The sequence below is a fragment of the Cryptomeria japonica genome, chromosome 5, assembly GCF_030272615.1.
Source record: "Cryptomeria japonica chromosome 5, Sugi_1.0, whole genome shotgun sequence".
NCBI classification, from domain to species: domain Eukaryota; kingdom Viridiplantae; phylum Streptophyta; class Pinopsida; order Cupressales; family Cupressaceae; genus Cryptomeria; species Cryptomeria japonica.
This window is the reverse complement of record NC_081409.1, coordinates 103785805-103808005: the sequence shown is the minus strand read 5'-3', so window position 1 is coordinate 103808005 and position 22201 is coordinate 103785805. Positions and strand designations below refer to the sequence as shown.

The following is a 22201-nucleotide window of genomic DNA, read 5'->3' as shown; positions in this document are numbered from 1 at the left end:
ATTAATTGCTTTTAGGGTTTTTCCTTTTAGTTTTGATCTCCTTTTATAAAGATTGATCCCTTTTGTAATTCATTATCTGATTATTATTATTGCATTATTTTTGCTCTAGGTTTTCAAAGCAATCTTTGTGTTTTGTAAATCTTCCATTGTTGTGATAGGTTATTTGCATACAGGTGTTCACTGGGTTCTATGAGGTTGTATTTCACAACTTTAACATGGTATCAGAGCTTTAGACCTGAGACTTTCCTGTTTTTCAAATTGGGAGATTCTACCTATAGCAGGTCTTATGTGCAATTTGGGTTGATTTGGACCTCACCATTGAATCCGGCATGTGTCAAATAGTCAAGATTGACCTTTTGTTTGTCAATTTTTGATTCACGGGGCCAGATCTGTGAGGGTTTGAAAATTCAGCTTTTTTTGTGATCCAGGGGGGCACCTATTTTTTGGAGCAATTTGGGCAAAAAAGAACATCACGGTTGGCTTTCAGAGGCCGATTCCACGAATTTTAATATATAATTCGATATACTTCAGCATCAGAGGCAAAAAAAAATTGTTTTCTGGGCCGTACGACCCTCTGTACAGAACTGTGTGGGCGGATTTTTTAAATTTTCTTTTTTGTCCCGGTGGTTTAACTCATAGTTTTAAAACTCGTGGACTTGCCACGGACTCGTGAGTCCATGGGAGCCACGAGTCGACTCGCCAAGGACTCGCAAGGCGAGTCCTGGCGAGTCCATCTGAAAGACTCGCGAGTCTTTTGCATGGACTCGCGAGTCTTTCAGATGGACTCGCGCGACCCAGAAAAAAAGCCATGCAAGCTTTAAAATTGAGTTTAACATGTGAAAAAATTTGGTCTCTCCGTCAGGATTCATGTATGGAATATAACATTTAAGTATAAGTGACATTTCCTACTTTAAGTTATATTCCATATATACTGTCAGGATGTTTGAGAGTGGTTTCGGACCTCCATGAGTTATAATGCAAAATCTAGTTTTTGGAGGATTCTTCAATTTTCCAGACTTAGTCAAATTTCAAGATCCTTCGGCGATGCCCCTTGACCCCAACTTGGGGGCGCTGCCCCCAAACCCCCGTCGAAAAATATAGGGGGAAATTGCGCCGATGGAAGTAGGGAAAATTTAACCTCTGATTCTGATTAGGCTCCATATAAAAGCATAATTAGCATTGAAGAAATCTTGGTATTATACATTTTAGAGTTGAAAGTTTGAAACTATGAGTATGTGACGTGTAATGTTTCAATTATGGCTCTTATGTTCTCTAAATGCATTAATTTCTTTATGTTTTTTTGTAAAACTATGGTTTTTTTTTTTTGCCGAGTCCTTGCCGAGTCTTTCACGAGTCCGAGTCCGAGTCCAAATTTTTGGTTTGCGGAGTCCGTGGCGAGTCCGAGTTTTTCAACTATGGTTTAACTGCTAGCGGTTCCGCTAGGCACAAAACCACCAATGGAATGTCTGCAGTTTCCTTTAATTGCAACCGCGAGCGATTTTTTAAATCGTTGCCCCCACTGCCGACAGGCTGCCTCCCCACTGTCGCTCCCGCCCCGCTCCGCCTAGGCGCCACCTCAGCTCCGCCCAGGAACCACCAAGGGTGGTATTTTTTTAAAAGATTTTGTAAAAAATAGGGGGTTGGTTTTTTTGCGATATCAGGAGCAAACAGAGGCGTTTTTTCGACAAACCATATATCGTTGGAAAGCTCTTTTTGAGCCGGACCCATTTTGGAGGATTTTTTTTCAGATTTTGAAATTTTGCTACATTTATTGCCAGTCAAAGTCAAAAATTCTTTTTGGCACTTCTGGGGGCATATCTTTTGCATACGAACTCCATTTTTTGCAAACAAATAGGCATTGGAAAGGTGTTGGAATGCTCTATCCAGATCTGTAGCTTATTTTATCAGAAAATTCATCAGGTACACAGAAAATTGTCATAAGTTATTTATGTTTTTTCAACTTTCCAGCTTCCAAAATTGTACTGGGGTTTGGTTTTTGTGCTGTTGGGGGGTGTATTTTTCTTGCTTTCTATATTATCATATCAGAAATCAAAATCCTCTCTTTAAACACATTTCAAAACCATAAACATCATGGCGAATACTTCTTCATGTGGCCGTCTTACACCACACAATTATCATACCTGGAAAGCACATATGACAAGACTTCTCATGTCTAAGGGGTTATGGTCCTGTTTGGATGAGGTTTAACCTCTCTTGACAAGACCCTTTGAGGTTCTACAACATAGGAACAGAATGGATGAGGCCATGGGTTTGATATCCTTGCATGTTACAGATAGTCTTCTTTTTCACCTGGAGGGTTGCATAACTCCTCGGGCTATATGTACTAAGTTTCATGATCTTTTTGGCACCATTAATCAGTTCAAGGCACTTCACATTGAGGCAGAATTGACCACCTTGGCACCTGATTCTTTTCCATCTATTGAGGATTTCTTGATGAAATTCAAATCACCGCGATCATTGTTATAGGGTTGTGGTAAAACTAAGACAGACACCGAGTGTATATACCTGATTCTATCTAGGCTTCGAGGTTCCTTTCAGATATTCTCTTCTACCTTCTATTCCACCATGGATGCTTTGGGTGCACAATTTACCATGCCTTAATTTGAGGTATTCTATGATAGGTTGACACGAGAGCAGTCCCATCTCACACAGTTGGATACTCTCCTTGGTTTTAAGAACCAAGCATTGGTAGCTCAGCCATCTAAGGGGAAGCAGAAGCATAAATAGAAGCCGAAGACAAATTTAGTAGGCAGTGAGAGTTCCTCTAGGCCTCCACCCCAAGCCTTCTTCTAAACCACAATCCAACCCTAAGTAGGGTAATTCTTCTAAGTTTGGTGAGTCTTCCTCCAAGACTAAGAAGAAATTAGGTGAACCTTGCAGTTTTTGTGGCAAGGAAGGACATCCAATATCCAGGTGTTGGAAATGATTAGAGGCTTTAGAAGAGGCCATGCAGCAACATCACATCACCTCACCTCAGACACCTTCCCCACCCACAAGGAAAGGTCATTCTCTTTTTGCACGAGCATTGCCTTTGGGATCCACTTGGATCCGAGATTTTGGTGCTTCTCACCATATGACACACACTCAGGAGTTTGTCACCGCCCTTGCCCATTGTGGCACTTCACAAATTGCAGTTGGTGACTCTACACAGCTTTCCGTTATGGGTTCAAGTCCTGTTCTATTGGATGGTGGTTGTCTTCAGGAAGTCCTTGTTGTTCCTGATATTTTGAAAAACCTCCTTTCCATCTATCAGATTTGCCACTCTGGCATTGGTAAGACAGTTGAGTTCTCACCACATGATGTGGTTATTCGAGACCTTCATGATCCTGATTTGGTTGTGGCTACTGGGAGTGTTGATCCTGCATCTCGCTTATACAGATTTGATGGCTTTTACATGACAAATGGTACAGGATCACCTCTTATTGCACATGCAGACATAGTGAGCAGACTTTGGCATGAGCGTTTTGGTCATGTCAATTACAGATATCTACAGCAGATGAGTACACAGGGACTAGTGATTGGGCTCCCACAGATTTCCTGTACTGATGGTGTTTGTCGAGGTTGTGTACTTGGCAAACATCACCGGGATTATTTTCCTCTGAGTAGATCTCCACGTGCTATGGCTCCCTTGGAGTTGGAACATAGTGACCTCATGTCATTTCCGACTCCTTTTTCAGGGGCTAGATATGTGCTGACATTTATTGATCACTTCTCCAGACGTACATGGTTGTACTTTCTTACATACAAGTCTGATGTCTTTGATTCATTTCGAATCTTTAAGATATTTGTGGAGAAGCAATCTGGACTTTCTATCAAGCGAATACACACAGATGACGAGGGGGAGTATGTGAATCAAGCTTTCAGCGATTTTTGCACTGAGCATGGTTTGCGGCATCAGTTTACAGTTCCCTATACCCCTCAGCAGAATGATGTTGCTAAGAGAAAGAACAAGACTTTACGAGAGATGGCCAATTGTATGATTGAGTCACGGTCTATGGATTCTTCTTTTTGGGCTAAGGCACTCAATTGTGCCTCTTATATTCAGAATCGGATGCCTCATAAGGCATTACAACATATAACTCCTGAGGAGGCTTGGACCCATGTTAAGCCCGATGTTTCTACATTTCAAGTATTTGGCTAATTCCTGATGCTCAGAGGAAAGCCATGGAGAGGAAGAGCCGACCACTCATTTTTGTTGGCTACTGTGAGGATGTGAAGGCATACAGGTTGTTTGATCCTGATTCCAGAGAGGTCTTGTTTTGATGGGATATCTGTTGTGACCATTTCACACATCGCCCCATTTAAATGGGGACCCCCTCTTTTTGCTCGTTTTTGCTCGCCTTTCGCTTTGCTTTTTAGGGTTTTGGTTTAGTTTGTTAGTTGTCTGGACCAGGGTCAAGCCTTAGGGTTTCCGTTACTGCATTTTCAGGCCAGAGTCCAGTCAATCTTGAGAGCTTTGAGAGCTTCCTCCCGTAGGATGCAATTTTGAATGAAGTGAATTCGCCAGAGGCTAAGTGAATTTGTCTAAGTTCAGTCGGAATTTTGAGTGCAACTCCAAAGTTTGTCTAAGAGTGAATGATGGGATTTTGATATTTTGTCCGATTGAGTAATTTTGACCAAATTTTGAAAATTTTGATGATTGATCCCGGGCATTGGAAAAGACTTGTTTTTGCCTTGTGAAGTGATTAAACTCCCAAAATCTTGATATTTTGGCCTGTAGGAGCAAAATCACTCCTGTCCCTCAGTGGAGGACCGGAGCTCAAAATCAAACATTGCCTTGTCCTTGCAGGATTTGAACAATTTGACGATTTGAGAAGATCAAAGGAAATATGTTTCATCAGTTGAATATAGGTTGGAAGCGCAAACATGAGGAAAACATGACTTTGAAGCTAATTTGCTCCTGTCCCTCAGCCAGGGACCAGGGTGAAATTCAGTGGTAGCTCTCGTCCCTCTCCCAGGGACCAGAGCGAATTTCCTCATAGGGCAAAATTTGGGCAAAGATCAAGCAAGTTTTGAGTTTGAGGCAAACAAAGAAGGCGTAACGAACCTGTTGAAGACAAATTGAAGAGTGCAAGACACCAAAGTGAACCCCATATTTGCCTAGGCGCTCCTGTCCCTCAATCAGGGACCAGAGCGATTTCTCCCTTAGGCCAATTTCTCACCAAGTTAGAGCAAACTCCAGGCCAAGGATGGATGAAAGGGTGCACAACGAGCCCATTGAAGATAAATTTGGAAGTTGGCAAAGTGTAATTGAGCTTGCAAATGAAAATTCGCTCCTGTCCCTCAGCCAGGGACCAGGGCGAAATGGTATTTATCTTGCCTTCCTCCCAAGTCTAAACCACTCTAAGTTAGGATACAAGCTGGCAAGGACATTTTGAGGTGTATCGACGAAGAACGAAGTTGCAAGGACCGCCAAAGATGAAGGAATTGCACTATATGCTTAAGTTCGCTCCTGTCCCTCAGTCAGGGACCAGAGCGAAATGTTCAAATGAGGCCAAATTTAAGTTGCCATTCACATTTTAAATGTTTGAAAGGGAGTGAAGAACGTCGTTTTGCACTTTGAAGACAATTACAAGTTAATATGATGAACGATTTGCACCAAATGCCCAAGTTCGCTCCTGTCCCTCAGTCAGGGACCAGAGCGAAATCTTCATGAAGGCTTAAGTTTTGAATGCTGATCACGTTTCAAGTGTTCAATAAGGATCAAAGGACCTCGTTTTACATTGTGAAGGCAATTGCAAGTTGATGAGAACAAAGGTGAGCCCAAAACACCAAAATTCGCTCCTGTCCCTCAGTCAGGGACCAGGGCGATATTCACTATATTGGCCTTTTCCTTCAAAAATCACGCTAAGTAAAGGATGTACAAGGTTACACAGGGTCAAGGTGATCTTGAGAGGATGATGTGCAAAGAAACCAAACGTCAAATGGTGATCAATTTGAACAAGGAGACAAAATCGCTCCTGTCCTTCAGGCAAGGACCAGAGCGATTTTCACTAAATCTATCATTCGTTCCACAAGATCACATCAAGCCAGGGTACACAAGGTCGAAGATATCATTTGGAAGGCGATGGACAAGAGGCAAAGGTTGAAAGACGGCAAATTTAGACTAGAGCACCAGGTTCGCTCCTGTCCCTCACCAAGGGACCAGGGCGAAAATCCTTCAAACTTCAAATGTGCCTCGTAAAAGCCAAGTGAAGCAAGCGTGGAGTGAAAGACTAACGTTGTTTCTTCCTCATGATGAAAATCGGTGATCGAAGAAGCTAAGGTCAAGGAGAAAACATAAGGTTCGCTCCTGTCCCTCACCAAGGGACCAGGGCGATATCAACCTCAGGAGGCACTCATCCACAAAATCAAGTCGATCAAGCTCGAGATTCCTTGCAAAAATGCCAGTTTCAACGTGAAGATTGTGATTTTGAACGTCGAAGGCGAGAATCCAGGCTAAAATAATAAGTTCGCTCCTGTCCCTCAGTCAGGGACCAGAGCGATATGGTTCGTATTTCTCAACTTCAAATTTTGGCGCTAAAACTTTTTTTTTGAATTTTTATTAAATGCTAAAAAAAATTCAATTAAATAGCATTTAAAAATAGAGCATGACATTTATTAATTAATTTTTTGCCTATTAAAAAATCGAATTAATAAAAAACGAAGGCATTAATTAATTAATTATTAATTCAAATAAAAAATCAAATTAAGCGCTTGGATTTAAATTCTTACAAAGTCGGCCATTGGTTTTTTATTAAAATTGCTTTTAATTATCTTTTAATTACCAAGTCGGCCTAAGGTAATGCATGAGGTAAGCGCCTATAAAGGGGGGGGTGTTTATTTCGTTTTCAAATCATTATTCAAACATCCTTCACATGCGATTTGGAGAGGTGCGAATTGTGCTCAAAGTGGGGCGAATTTCCATTCCAAGCAAGGAGCGAATTTAGCAAAGGAAGGAGTGCGAGTTTGAGTTGAGCGAATTTGCCATCAAGACGTTGAGGACCCCCAAAGGTGGCGAAATTGCAAGGAAGGACATTCGCTTGAGGAAGATCACGTGGGGAAGCTTCAAATTTTGATTTTGCCTAGGCGAATCTCTTTATTTTGCATTTTACAGTTAGATCTCAAGTAAGGTATGACGATGTAATCCTTTGTTTTGATTTTGAATTTTGATCGTCATTACCTTAAATTTTGAATTTTGCAATTTTGAATTTCAATAGCTCAATCGTTGTTTAGGAAATGATAACTCAAGGACTTATCATGAAGTTTCCTAAAATTAATCTTTGATCTAATCTATGTTATACATTGCAAAATCTATTGCTTATTATGAAATGTTGTGTAGGTATGGCGACCCCGAAGGCGGGAGCATCCACCAATCGTCCAGCTCTCATGAAGGAAGATCAAAAGACCGAAGAAGTGGAAACCAAGATCGTGTCTAAGTGGAGCAACATCGGAGATACCAACTTGGGTAACTTCAGTACGAAGAAGTTTCGAGAGGTCCCCTATATTGGCAAGCCATCACCTGTCGCCAGGAGGATAATCGAAAGTGGCATCATTAAGGCGGCCGGCTTCCCTCCAGCAGTGCAGTGCCATGAGTTGATGATCGAGTGTGCTCGTCATTATGATCCACAGTCCAGAACGATCGTGTCCAAGGAGGGAAACACTTTAGCTTATCTTTCAGAAGAGGCTATAAGTGAGGCTTTCCATCTTCCAGAGCACAGAGATATGGTCTACAAGAGCATAGAAGGAGCCAGGTCCATGTACGAAGATGATCCAGATGCTTGCCTAAGCATCATCAACAAGAACTGGTTGCTTAAGAGTCGTCCTCGCCTGAGCAAGATCCCGAACACACCACATAGGATCGATTTCCAGGAGGAGTACAGAGATTTGATTACAATGCTCAACCGAGTCACAGGAGCCCCTCAAGCCTTCTACTTTGAGAAGTGGATGTTTTACTTCATCCAAGTGATAGTTCAGGGAAAAGGAACAATACATTGGGCTAGAATGATTAGCCATTGCTTGGACGTACAGTTGAGGAGACTCAAGGCTACCAAGTCCTTCCACATGAGTTCATACGTCATCTATGCCTTGATCAGGAGCTTCGAGTACGCAGGACTACCTCACAGAGGAGTGATTGGAAGAGGACCCGGCGAGGTCAGAGTTTGTGATTCCTATGTTCACTTGCATCATCCGCCAGGAAGTAACTACAAGTTAGTTAATGATACCTTCACGATGAACATCACCAGGACGTTGCAAGGTGGGATTCACAATAGGCTATCACAGGATGCACAAGAACTAGTAAAGAGGTACGGTGCTTGGTTTATCCAATTTCCGAAGTTTACTTATATTAGAGTTCATGGATGTCCTTCACCTCCATACATGTTGCCGAGATATCCGACAGACAGAGTAGTGTTACTTGAGGTAACAAGACAATTGGCAGCTTATGCGAAGGCGTTCAGACACAGGCATGGGAATGGAGTTCCGGTACCTATCATATTGGGCAATTCAGTTGAGGTATGTCCTAATGCTTTAGCCATGGATGACGCAGAGAAGGAGTTAGCTTTGTATTCTTTTTCATTCTTTGCTTTGAGGGAAAGCTTTGATCCACATGGATATATAGAGGAGACAGTCGGTAGGAAGTTTAAGCATGAGTTTCAGATAGAGGATTTTATGATGAATCTCTTAGACGATCTTGAAGTGAAAAGAAAGATGCATTCTAGATTGCCTTTAGATTTCATCAGGAAATGCAAGATTTACAGAGTGGCCGACCAAGCTCAGGACAGTGGCAGACATCTCCAGTCATCCTATGATCGAGAAAGCAAATCAGTAAGGTTAGATTGGAATGAGCCCGAGGTTGTGGATCTAGATGCTTTGATGGCTCCAGTCTTGTCTTGTACTCGCAGATGGGTTGATGTGCAGCATCAGAAGTTGAGAGAGCAAGGCATAGCTATGACTTTCACTTTGGAAGAGAAACCAGCCGAAGGTGGAGCTAGTGTAAGCGAAGGTAATCCTAATCCCAGAAATGCAAGTGAAGGCAACCTTCGAAGTGCAAGTGAAGGCGATCTCCATCCAAGAGGTTCAAAGAGAAAAGAGAGACCTGAGAAGAAAGAATCTTCCAAGAAGAAGCAAGGGGCCAACCGAGATCGCTCATCCGGCACATCTTCTCGACAAGAGAAGAGGACACTTGAAGTAGAAGAGTCTATGGAGTCAATGGTACAGAATGATAAAGAAGGACAGGCACCTCGAGGGTCACCAAGTGGATCTCTCCAAGATTATGAGTTACATGAAGACAAGAACAATGACGAAGTAACATCTCCTCCCAGAGAAGAAGAAACATTGCATAAGGAGATACAGGTTAAAGAGACAAGATCTGCCATCCCAGATTGGTTGAAGGAAAGATTAACGAAGGTGATTGTGATCGAGGACGAAGACAACGTAATTGATTTAGAGAGCCTTGTTGGACATTCCCAGGAAGTGACAGAGAAGAGGAAGGCTACCAAGATGTCCAAGATGATTAGAGATGAGACTGGATCCAGAAAATTACAAATAGCTACACCGGCCGTGGACAAGTATGAAGGTGAGATCCTAGCAGAGGAATATGATATAGAGACATTTGAGCTAGGTCCATCCACAGCTGAACAGACGATGGATGATGCCACCGATTCATTTGAGGCCTTGAAAGACAAGCTTAGAGAGGAAATGGAGAAGAATAGAAAGCTTGAGAGAGAGGTCGGTGCATGGAGAGCATATTTCAGTCATCTCAATCAGCCTTTGGGACGTCAGGATCCAGCAAGATCACCCGTACAGGCACTTCCCCTTCAATCAATTGGTGAGGCAGAGAGATTCAGGAGTATGGTCCAGCGTATGAGTACTTGGATGGACAAATCTCATACAGTCGCCATGGAATTTGCAACAAGGATGATGCAGACCATTCACCGAGCTATTCAGGTTCTTGAGATCATCCACAACTTGATGATAACAGTAGCTGCTTTTGCCCATACCAAAGAGGTTATCATTCCTGTCTTGCGAGTAATCAGACAAACATCGAGGAAGGTCTTAGCACAGGAAAAGATCATGGATGGAGGACCTCACAGTTTGCTTCAGTGGTCAACCTTACTCCAGATGAAGGAAGTTCTCTTCGAGGACATCAGTACTAGGTGCAATCATGCTGAGGAGGTTATCAACCCGATCCAGGACAGACTATTTGAGGTACTACGTACCATTCTTGGTAGGAGAATCGAAGTTGAGACAGATGTGGATTTGCAGGAATTGGAGGATAGAATCAAGGTCACCTTTTGCAAGGACGCTAATATCACAGATGAGCAGCAGGACCAGATGTTTGCTACCATGCTCCTGATTGAAAAGACTAAGGAACTTGAACCTGGATGGGACGCTGCTCTTCTCGAGGCATTTGATCAGGTCATCCACTTGGAAGAAAGAATGAAGAATCTTCCCGAGATTCCAATTGCTGAGATCGAAGGAATTGTATCAAGATTCATTGCATATGCTAAAAAGGAGCATTGGAAAGGGAATAAGATTCTAGATGAAAGGTTGTTATAGATGACGTGGCATCTTAATTGTCATTGGTCTATGTCTCCTAGGTTTTTGTGCCAAATTTAATATTTGGCTATGCATTTAATATTGTTCAGTAAAAAGGAGGCTATTTGTAACAAACCCTAATTAGGGTTTAGGTGTCATGAACTTGACCGTTGATCTGCTTTTGATCTGGACCGTTCATTGTAATTGAGGATGCTATTTATACCCTCATTTCATTTCATTTTGTCATTAGAAATTAGAAACTAGAAAGAGAGAGAGTTAGAAATTATTGATGCATTAGAGATTAGAGTTTAGAAGCAATTTACTTTTGTAGCAAGATTGAGTTTTGAGAAAGGAATTCAAGCAATTGTTGTACATGATGGCTTTGAGATCAATGAAATATTGAAGTTATGGTGTTTTGTTGCAATTCTTTTGGTTATCTTCATGGTTGTTCATTTTCCTTGAATCATTCTCAATCGAAGTAGTGTGTTAATTCGAAGGACAAAGTGTTGGACTTGATCTTTGGTAGGATTCGTTTTCCAAACCACTAGCTTCTTGCTGATTGTAGGAACGCCTTGCGTGGTCGACTGGAGATATTTGAATCGCTTAAATCTTCAATCGTTATTGTATCTTGGATATGTACCTTCGTGGTAGTGTTCTTGATCTTTGATGTATTGAAAAATCATTTGTTACCTTAGAAGATCGCATCAATTTCAATTGAGTTGTTAATTTATGGCAATATTGAAGTTGGTTGAATCTCACCAAGTCTAGTCCACATCAAGTCATTCTTAGGGTTAGACTAGATTAGACCTCTTGCAAACCCTATCCTTTTGATATTTCTTTGAAAAGCTTGTTTAGTCTAGCAAAATCTTCGGCGACGTAAGGCCCCTTGATGACACAGCAATCACAACGACCACTGGTGCTTATCCACACGTAGAGACCCTACTAAAAAGAACATTGGAGTCATCCTAACTGATCCTTCTTGCGATATCTTCAGCAGTTAGCGACTTTATTCAAGAGAGGATAAGATGCCTTTGGGTATTTTATTCTGTGTATGATTGTGTACAAAATACACGTCAACAGAATTTATCCAGTTTGATGAGCGCCTTACTCCGACAGATTCTCCTACACCAGCTTCTCCCTCACTACCTACTCCTCCCTCTTCATCTCTTGAGGATTGTTTATCTCTTGAGAATGATGCAGATGTCGATCCACCACCCCCACCACCACCAGATCCACAACATTTGCCCAAGTGGGCCCTCTTTACTGTAGAGACAACTGGATCTATGGAAGGTGACCCTTCAGATACCCGTCGTACACGATCACATACTTTAGGTGCTAGTCTCTTGAGTCATGCCATTTTGGATGATCCTTAGAGGTTTTCAGAGGCGATAGGTCAGCCTGAGTGGGATAGAGCTATGGATGACGAGTATTCTTCTTTGATGAAGAATCATACTTGTGATCTTTGTTCTCTTCCTAAGAGAAGAAAGTTGGTTCGGTGCAAGTGGGTGTACCGCACCAAGTATGATGCAGATGGTTTGATAGATAAGTACAAAGCACGTCTTGTTGCAAAGGGGTTTTCACAAGTTGAGGGTATTGATTACTCCGAGACCTTTGCTCCTGTTGCCAAGATGAATTCTATTTGCTTTGTACTATCACTTGCAGCTTCACAGGGATAGCCAGTTTTTCAGATGGATGTGAAGAGTGCTTTCTTGCATGGAGACTTACATGAGGAGATCTATATGGAGCAGCCTTAGGGGTTTGTGCAGGACACTTCTTTGGTTTGCAGACTTAGGCATTCATTATATGGTCTCAAACAAGCCCCTAGGGCTTGGTATGAGAAGATGGACTCTTTTTTGCTCTCCTCTCACTTCACTCGTTGTCATTCTGATCCCACAATATACATTCAACGTCTAGAGGGTGATCTTCTGATTCTTGTACTATATGTTGATGATCTCATTATTACAGATAGCTCATCCTATATGATTCAGAGTGTTCAGAGAGCTTTGATGGAGCAGTTTGAGATGACAGATCTCGGTCTTCTGCACTATTTTCTTGATCTACAAGTTGTTCAACCTTTGGATGGGATTTCCATATATCAGCAGAAGTATGCTCTTGACATGCTTCAGAGATTTGGCATGCTTGATTGCAAGCTTGCCACACCATTTCAATCGGGTGTTGTTCTGTCCTCCACTTTCTCTACTCCTTCAATAGATTCTACATTATACAAGCAGTTGGTTGGCATTTTGTTGTACCTAGCGCATTTGCGTCCTGATCTTTCCTTTGCAATTGGCCTTGTCTCTAGGTTCTCACACGATCCACATGAGAACCATTGGCAAGCTGCCAAACGTATTTTGAGGTACATTCAGGGCACTTTACAGTATGGCATTCACTACACCTCAGGGGCTCCTCACATAGTTGGCTTCACTGACTTAGATTGGGCTGGTGATGTCGATGATTGGAAGTCTACTTCTGGTTTTGTTTGTTGTCTTGGTTCTGGTCCGATCACATGATCTTGCAAGAAGCAATCTGCTATTGCATTATCATCTACAGAGGCTGAGTACCGCACAGCGGTGTTAGCCAACCAAGAGATTTTATGGCTTCAACAGTTGTTGACAGAGTTCAGTTTTTCTCCTAATAGTCCCACACTTCTTTGGTGTGACAATCAGAGTGCTATACACATTTCCTGCAATCCTGTGGAGCATCAGCGGATGAAGCACATTGAGATCAACATGCACTTCATCAAAAAATTGATTCAGAATGGTTCGCTCACCTTGGAGTACATTCCTATAGAGGAGCAGGTTACTGACATCTTCACAAAACCTTTGGCATTGCCACGTTATCTTCAGTTGTGCTCTATGTTCGAGGTGAAGGAAGTTGTCCTTGGGGGGTCTTTGTGAGGCCTGCCTTCATGTTATTTTTAGCATGCTTTCATCTCTTTTAGGAGAGGAGTTTTTTTTCACTAGGTTTTCTCCTTTTTTCTCCATTTTACAGAGATTTCATTGTACTTGGGTACATCATCAGACCTTGTTGTCGGGACCCATTTTAGCTTTCTATCATCTAGTCCTTAGTTTTTTTTAGCTTCTCCCTAACTTCATCTTAAGGGGGGGTGTTAGAGTAAAAGGTATTAGTTTACTTAATTAATTAAATCATATTGATTTATTAATTAAGTCATCTTTTCTCTATTTCACTTACGCTAAACTTAGGAATATTAATAATTAATTCATTATTAATTATTAATTGCTTTTAGGGTTTTTCCTTATAGGTTTGATCTCCTTTTATAAGGATTGATCCTTTTTGTAATTCATTATCTGATTATTATAATTGCATTCTTTTTTCTCTAGGTTTTCAAAGCAATCTTTGTGTTTTATAAATCTTCCATTGTTGTGATAGGTTATTTGCATACACGTGTTCACTGGGTTCTGTGAGGTTGTATTTCACAACTTTAACAAAGGCAAGGTAACTATTGGCTAACTGTGAATTGAGATGGAGGACTCTGTAAGGAACAATGACAACAAAATACAAGGAATAGAAACACCTCTTGTAAAGATGGAGAGAGGCAAAGTGTATGTTTTCTCAATATTATTTTTAAGAGAACAATTTCAAGCTCTGCAAATATGGAACACTTAAAAGTTAATATATATTATTATTAGTACCATTAACTGTTGGTGTTGGAAATAAGCCACACCTGGACCGACAATGGATTGGTCCAAGAAGGGCCAGTAGCTCAGTGGTAGAGCACTCCAACATCGTATGGAAGGTCCTAGGTTCGAGTCCTAGCTGGTCCATGTCTCAACATTAACAAGGATCTCAAGGCCATTCTGGCATGTTGTTTGCTACCAAATAGTTTCAGGGTTTGATAATGGCTTGGATGAGAATGGTATGGCATTGTCTAGAGCTCTTGTTTTCAATGCCAGCTTGGTCCTACTAGGAGCTACTATCAATTGTAATTGGGAGAAAGCTTGAGCTTTGTTCTTTGTTTCTACTAGATATAATTTTCAAATTTGCAATAGATTGAAGAGGGCTACTTATGATTGATGAAGCAATATTTTCAGCAGAATCATATGACTGAATTAATATGATTTTCTCAAGTTTAATGGAACAATTAGTAGTTTTCAGTTTTGTTTTTTTGAACTATATCAAAATATGCTTATTTCTATTTTTTCAAACATATAGCAGATTTTATTGGTCATTTTTAACTGTCCGATCCTATAGCATTTATAATTTGCTGCTACTTTCATTTCATTAATTGATAATTTGATGTACTTCCATCAATTGTCATTTTTCACATTTTCCAAGAACATCTTTGATATGTTAAAGGTCAAAGTTCTTCTACGACTCATTAAATGAGTGCAAAGTGCAGTGGCCAGGGCTGAAAATTGCCCATAACAGATGTGCAAATTGTAGCAAAGGAGAGATTAATTAACCATACCTTGTTAAGAGCAATGCATAGAGCTTTTTTGATCGTCAATGTTCCATTGCAGACATCAACACAAAATACACTAATCCAATAATCCCATTGGCCCTTTAAATATAAAAAAACTAAAAGGCAATATTTTTAACAATTTTCCATGTATGTTGCCTCATCATGCTCATCACATTCAGCAAAAAGGTACATATATTATGTTAGGCTATTATGGCTGCTGCAACTTGTGCATGTTTGATATAGGCACAGATGAAATATAGCCATATACCAAAACAAACAAATCTGTACCAATCTAAGTCATGCTTAACAATCAACAACAAAAGAGTCTGCAAGGCAATCAATAACTATTGAATTCAACAACTTGCTACATGTTATATGTAATGGATGGGAAGAAGCATTTACATCAATGTTGTTACCAAATTGTACTTGGCATTTATTCCACATGGAACCCAAAGGATTAGCAACCAAAAACCCACAAAATCAATGAAATCAGAGACATTTTCATGATTAATAAAAATTCAAATAATAATGGTTTTTGCAAAGGAATAGTTTTTTTGTTTGTTTCTAAATTGTGATTCATTGGAAAACTTGTGAATGATAGGATACGTTGGTAACGGTATGAGAAGCTGACAATGGATAGGTAAAAGAATACTTTAGGCAATGTACTCTTCTAATCTTCATAAGCCTTTGACATGACTCAAACAAAATGAAATTAAATGCAATAGTATTCCTAGCTATCTCCAACTATATTTTAAAGAGAATCCAATCCATTATCAATCTGATATAATGAATTACCCCTGCTGCTAAGCATGCAAACAACTCAAATTAACACTTAATAACCAACTTAATTCTTTTTAATTAAATAATTTCAAAAAATCTAATGTACTTCAAATAACCAACATCACAATGAACATTTAATTTAACCCCACCATGTCAAATTGCTCCTATAGCTTTAGAATAGCAGAAAAAAATGCTTACTTCTCACAAAGTTGAAATTTTTTGCATTACTTGCAAACCCAGCACTTGCCAGAAACAATAAAGAAACAACAATGGGTACATGTGTGCTGCAAGTGAGCCATAATGAAATCTTCTTTCATTTTTGTATTGCTTGCAAATCCAGCACTTGCCAGAAGCAATAAACTAACAACAATGGGTACATGCGTGCTGCAATGTACTCTTCTAATTTTCATAAGCCTTTGACATGACTCAAACAAAATACAATTAAATGCAATAGTATTCCTAGTTATCTCCAACTATATTTTAAAGAGAATCCAATCCATTATCAATCTCATATAATGAATTTCCCCTGCTTATATGCACGCAAACAACTCGAATTAACACTTAATAACCAACTTAATTCTTTTTAATTAAATAACTTCAAATAAATCTAATGTACTTCAAATAACCAACATCACAATGAACATTTAATTTAACCCCACCATGTCAAATTGCTCCTATAGCTTTAGAATAGCGGAAAAAAAATACTTACTTCTCACAAAGTTGAAATTTTTTGCATTGCTTGCAAACCCAGCGCTTGCTGGAAACAATAAACAAACAACAATGGGTACATGCGTGCTGCAAGTGAACCATAATGAAATCTTCTTTCATTGGATGGATGGAATCTCCAAGCTGAAATATACAGCACAGAGAGACATCATGAATTTGCATATTCCTGGGGAAAAAAGCAATTACTTCAATGCTATAACTCTAAAAAAAAAAGCCTTTAATAAATTACTTTCTTCATTAACAGAGCATCCTTTGAAGTGTTGCTAGCAAAATCAGTTTGAGCAGCAGCTTTCAAGGACCTCTTTGTCATATTTTTTTTGTTCTTCTGATATTTGTGACCATCTGCTTCCTCTCTCTGAATCTGCATTATCATTTCCTCAGCAGCCCCAGGCCAGTAGTCCCCATCAAAGTATGGCAAGCGAGCTGCAGTGATTATAGCCTTTTGTTCACCAGTAGACACAAAAAAGTAATCATACATATTTGTTACATCCACCACAATGTCCTCCTTGCTGGCCTTACGTAGCATCATAAGATACCTAGCCCATACACTTCTTCCAATTAATCTTTATATAATTTTGGCAGCATATATAATCATAAATTATTTGGAATTCACATTATGTATTGATAAAGTTTCATCTCCGATCAGATGGTGGCAATACAATACACACAGCAAGATACAACATAGCCATGAACCTCTTGGAACATGTTAAGCATAGACATATAGAAGCACAACATTTCTGAAAAGGAATTCATCTTCTGAAAGCATAACTTCTATTAATCAGAAATAAGGGTTTCTGTGTTTGTAATTTGCATACATTGTCACTCAAGAGAATCATCACTCACCATTCACGGAGTTTATCTGATTTTGGTGTCTTCTGTGTTTCAGGGTGATAATAGAGAATATAATCATCTCCCCTCAGCGGAGGACAGGCCCAAATATAACAGCTAGTCAAACCCCATCTTTTACAGTAATCCAAATATCCAATCTGTCCAAGAATCAAATAATTCAGAAATCCTCATTGTACAAAGCTAAATGGCAAATTTGATCTCAACTATCTTAAGGACTTATAGAAGTGTTCGTATCTCCACCTTTCTCTCTAAAAATTCAATTTATCTTAAAAATGCAGATACAAATGAATAAGGCAAGAAACCATAAAGATACATAAAAATATCACATAGAGTTACGAGCATCCTTGCAATTATTGATCATTATAGGCATAGGTGTTCCCCATATATTATTATCTTTAATGAACTTGAAAAATAACTCAACTTTTGACATATGTAATAGGATGTTCTTGCTAGCTTTAACCAGACTTACCAGAATTTCATGATATACAAAGGTACGAAGAGCTTCACCATTCATAGTTTTCACATCCGGCCTAAAATACTTCACAGAATCCAAGTAGGAGAGATAGATGTGTCTCTGATTTGGATGGGAGCAATCTGATCCAAATTCTTGCACGTACATACCAAAAAGACAAACCTCTACACCTTCAATTTTTTGAAATAACATGAGGACCTGTAGCCATGTGTCAAGGACTGTTACATAAAAAAATATTTTGTTTCAATACAGCTAATAGTTGTCTATCCTAAAACATAAAGGAAAGAGAAACAAAGATGAATCAACAACCCATGTTCTGCACCTTTGACTTGTATGGAAATTCACTTGAATAATTTTGGTGTTGAAACATATTAAAGAACTGCTGTTTCACCTCTAGTACTTTATCAACAGATGATACAACTCTCACAACAAGAGCCTCAGCTCCTGGCACCTGACAAAGATCAAAAGAAAATTTATATCTTAGTAAACTATTAACCAAAGCATTAATATTGGTAAGATGTGATCAAAGATTCATTTATAGCTTTCAAAACTGGGATCAGAAGTGTAGAACACAGGTTTACTACAGTAGTAAATGAATCTTAAAACTTTTTAGTCAATTAAATCCTTTTGTAAGATTGCTTTTAAACTGAAACTGAAATAACAAGCAAAGCAATCACACATGAACAACTGCACAAGATTTGACGTGGAAACCCGAGATGGGAAAAACCACGATGAATAACGCTTTTAGGATCTACAGTCCTAATCCAGCCTCACAGCTAAAATCAATTACAATCTTTAAGGGCACCAACCCTAAGGAGTCACCAAACCCCTATCTTAAGAGAGCACCAACTCAATCAACCAAGAGCACCAATTCTAGGTCACATAACAAGCTTCCACTTTTAGAATCAAGTATACAGATACATTTTACAATTTTGAAACCTCAATACACTCTTTGAATAATCTGAAAATAGAGGCACACTGATAATAGAAACTGTTTAAGTATTTGAAAGATACTCAATGTCTCTGTATATTTGCAAAGTTATAGACTGAAAATGAGAATAAAAAATTCTGAATCTCTGCAAATCAACTCAGAAAAAGAATAACGATCTGAGACTAGTTATCAAAATCCTGTAACCCCTGTTCTCAAAACAAATTTCAGCAACCCTGTCTCCATACAAATTCTAGAAACCCTGTTTCAACACAACTTTCAGTAACTCCCGTCTCAACACACTCAGAAAGATGTCAATCTGCACTATATAATTCTGTCACTCGTGAATAAGAATTTGTAGCAATTCTGAATCAAAAAGAATTAATCCAAAATAATAATATGATTCAGTCTCACCAAGATTCTGCAGAATGCATAACATACAGACATCTGACGTGTTACACCATCTTCATAATTGCTGTTGTCTCTTTGTATCAGTCTCAATACATATTTCTTTCTCTTATATCACATGGACAGAGATTTACTAAACAATCCTCAGAACAGAAAATACGTATTCTTTTTCAGCACATTTCACACAACCCATCACCAACATGCCTGTTCGAACTACCTTATAATATTTCCAGGTAAGGCGGAGGTTATGATTTGGTTACATACAGTTTGAAGAAACTGAAAACTACCTGTAAGTTGTAACAGTTAGAACTCATTTTAGAAAAATCTTATTTACTTTTCTGTCCAAGAAGCATATATCATGTTCAGTGAAGTTTGTGTTTAAGAAACAAGTATGTATGTGAACTTGTTAGAGGAGAAATATATATCAGTTGGTAAAAATCAGTTGTAACTAAGTTATAACTGCCACATGATTTATAAATACCAAAACCGATTCAATGAGTGTAACGCCATACTAAGATCAACTAAACTTTTTCAAATAGCATTATCAATAAAAGATGACCACCATGTATGCATTCCAGAGTTCCCAGACTCGCTGCGAGTCAGGCGAGTTCGCCGAGTTGGCGAGTCGAGCCAAGCTCGGCGAGTTTTGCTGACTCGGGGCTTGGGCTCAGCAGGTTTTGGGCAAAACTCGCCAAGTCCGAGCCCCAAGACTCGGCTGCAGCAATGGTTAACTTCGATTTTAAAAAACAAAAAAAAGAAAAGCTTTTTCACTTTTTTTTTTTTTACTTTCTCTTTCATATAACCCTAAAAGGTCTTCTAATTGTTAGTTGTGAGAAGAAGAGAGGAAAAGTGAGAGAGAGGAAGGAAAACAAGAGGCCATAGGTTTGCAACCAGCAGGGAAGAAGAGCATCAAGGAGACCACAAATCACATTGGGGAGGCCATAGGCTTGCATTGAGAGCATCAAGGAGTCCAAAGCAAGACTTCTCAACTCATTTGAAAGAAGGTAAGTGTTAAACTTTGTAGATTTTGCTGGTTTTTTTAGGTATGTTAATGGATTTTTTTCATTTGTTTGTTAATTTTTTTTAGTTTAACAGTTAACTTTCCAAATCTTGAATGTTTTTATTTTTTAGCTTAATTTCAATGAGCGAAGCAGAATAATAGCAAAGTGCAAACCCTACATTTTTTTAGAAAAAGTTTGTAAACATGTATTTACAATTTTATTTTTTTTTAAATTAGGGTTTGCTGATTTTTTTCTATTAGTTTATAACTTTATTAAATTTTCTTATTGCAGCAGCCTTCACGTTTAAAAAACAATCATTTTTCACAATGCCTAAAACGGATGAGGCTTGGAAATATACTGAAGACTTTATTGGCAGACAATAAAATCAAACTAAATATTTTTTTTGTAAAGAAATTAATTTTGGTGGCATCAATAGATTTAAATACCATTTTGCCGGCATACCTGGCCATGATATTGAGGTATGCAAATTACAAACTCTTGAGGCAAAACGTTTCTGTTATGTCCAATTAGAAACACATGAACAAGAAAAGTTAACTAAGAAGAGGCAATTGGAAGAGTTAAGTGCTATTGGCTCCCAAGCACCCGCATCCGCATCCGCATCTGCATCTGCATCCGCATCCACATCCGCAGGCTGTGTTGGAGAGGGTTCTTCCATGCCTCCCTTTCGCCCTAGTGCTTCTGCTAGTGCTAGTGCTTCTACTTCTACTCCTAGTGGCACTATTAACTTTGGCCCTAGAGTTCGAAAATCCAGGTTGGATAGTTATTTTATGCTGCATAGTACTCCTGGGGCACAACCCTCGCTGGAGAGTATGGGTTGGAACAAGGAGGTTCATGATGCTGCAAGAAAACAAATTTGCAAGTTTTGGTACTTTTGCAACATTCCATTTATTGCAGCCAGGTAATTCTTTTTGATTTGATTGCTTTAAGTTTAAAAGTAAATTTATAGTTTGAAATTGAACTCTACTTTGTCTAATCATAATCTATTTGTGACAGGTCTCCTTATTGGCAAGGCATGGTATTCCATAACCATTTGTGGTGCGGGGTTTAAAGCCCCTACTGATGCTAAGTTAAGTGGCCCCCTCTTGTTACAAATGGTTGAGGATAAGAAAGTTGAGCTAGAGGACCACCGACAGTCTTGGAGCCAAAAGGGTTGCACCATCATGACAGATGGTTGGACGAAGAGGCACTCCTAAATTTTCTTGTTTCCTGCGGAGGTGATTGATCATGATTCATTCTAATTTGTACTTCCCTAAATGCATTGAATAAATTAAATTTTGATTTGTTGAAAGTTTGAAACTCTATTTTCAGGATCCACCATGTTCTTGAAGTCTATTGATGCTTCCTCACATGTGAAAAATGCCACATACTTATGTGAGGCTGTTGAGGAAGTCATACAAGAGGTGGGGGAAGAAAATGTGGTGCAGGTGGTGACAGATAATGCAGCAAGTTATGTTGCTGCAGGTAAATTTTGAACTTTTCAAGTCTTGATGGAGAGGCATCTATGATTATTTAAAATTTTCTTAACACAGCAAAATTTCTAATTAACTTAAAATTGCTGCAGGTAAACTTTTGATGGAGAGGCACCCGAAAATTTTTTGGTCTCCTTGTGCGGCCCATTGCCTTGACCTCATGTTGGAGGATATTGGTAAGCTTGAATGGGTGGAATCAATAGTTGAAAGGGCCAAAAATATCAGCAAGTTTGTCTACAATCATGCATTGGTCCTTAGCATTATGAGGCAATACATGGGGCAAAAGGAGTTGGCTCGTCCTAGTATCACGAAGTTTGCCTCAAACTTCCTCACACTGAAATCCTTGATAAAATCAAAGGCGGCTTTGAGGCGTATGTTTGTTGGTGAGGAGTGGACTTCCTCATCCTATGCTACAACCACTGCAGGGATAGATGTGGTAAATTGCATTTTTGATGAGCCAGGTTTTTGGACCCCCTGTGGAGAAACCGTGTAGGTAAATTTATTACAATTTAACATTTAGTATCTACTATCTAGTATCTACTATTTAGTAATTTAATTTTAATTTATTAACAATTTAACTTTGCA

General features: G+C 39.3%; 1 protein-coding gene across 2 annotated transcripts in view; it reads right to left on the bottom strand.

The window, feature by feature from the left end:
- The window catches only part of LOC131067525 (histone acetyltransferase HAC1), a 73604-nt gene that overhangs the window by 11379 nt on the left and 40024 nt on the right, over positions 1-22201 (bottom strand). For both annotated transcript variants that reach the window (XM_058002562.2, XM_058002569.2), the window contains exons 8-12: positions 18112-18240; positions 17787-17987; positions 17312-17454; positions 16698-17004; positions 16452-16591 (exon numbers count right to left, since the gene is read on the bottom strand). In XM_058002562.2, coding sequence (XP_057858545.2) covers positions 16452-16591; positions 16698-17004; positions 17312-17454; positions 17787-17987; positions 18112-18240 — 920 coding nt within the window. The remainder of the gene's footprint in view (positions 1-16451; positions 16592-16697; positions 17005-17311; positions 17455-17786; positions 17988-18111; positions 18241-22201) is intronic.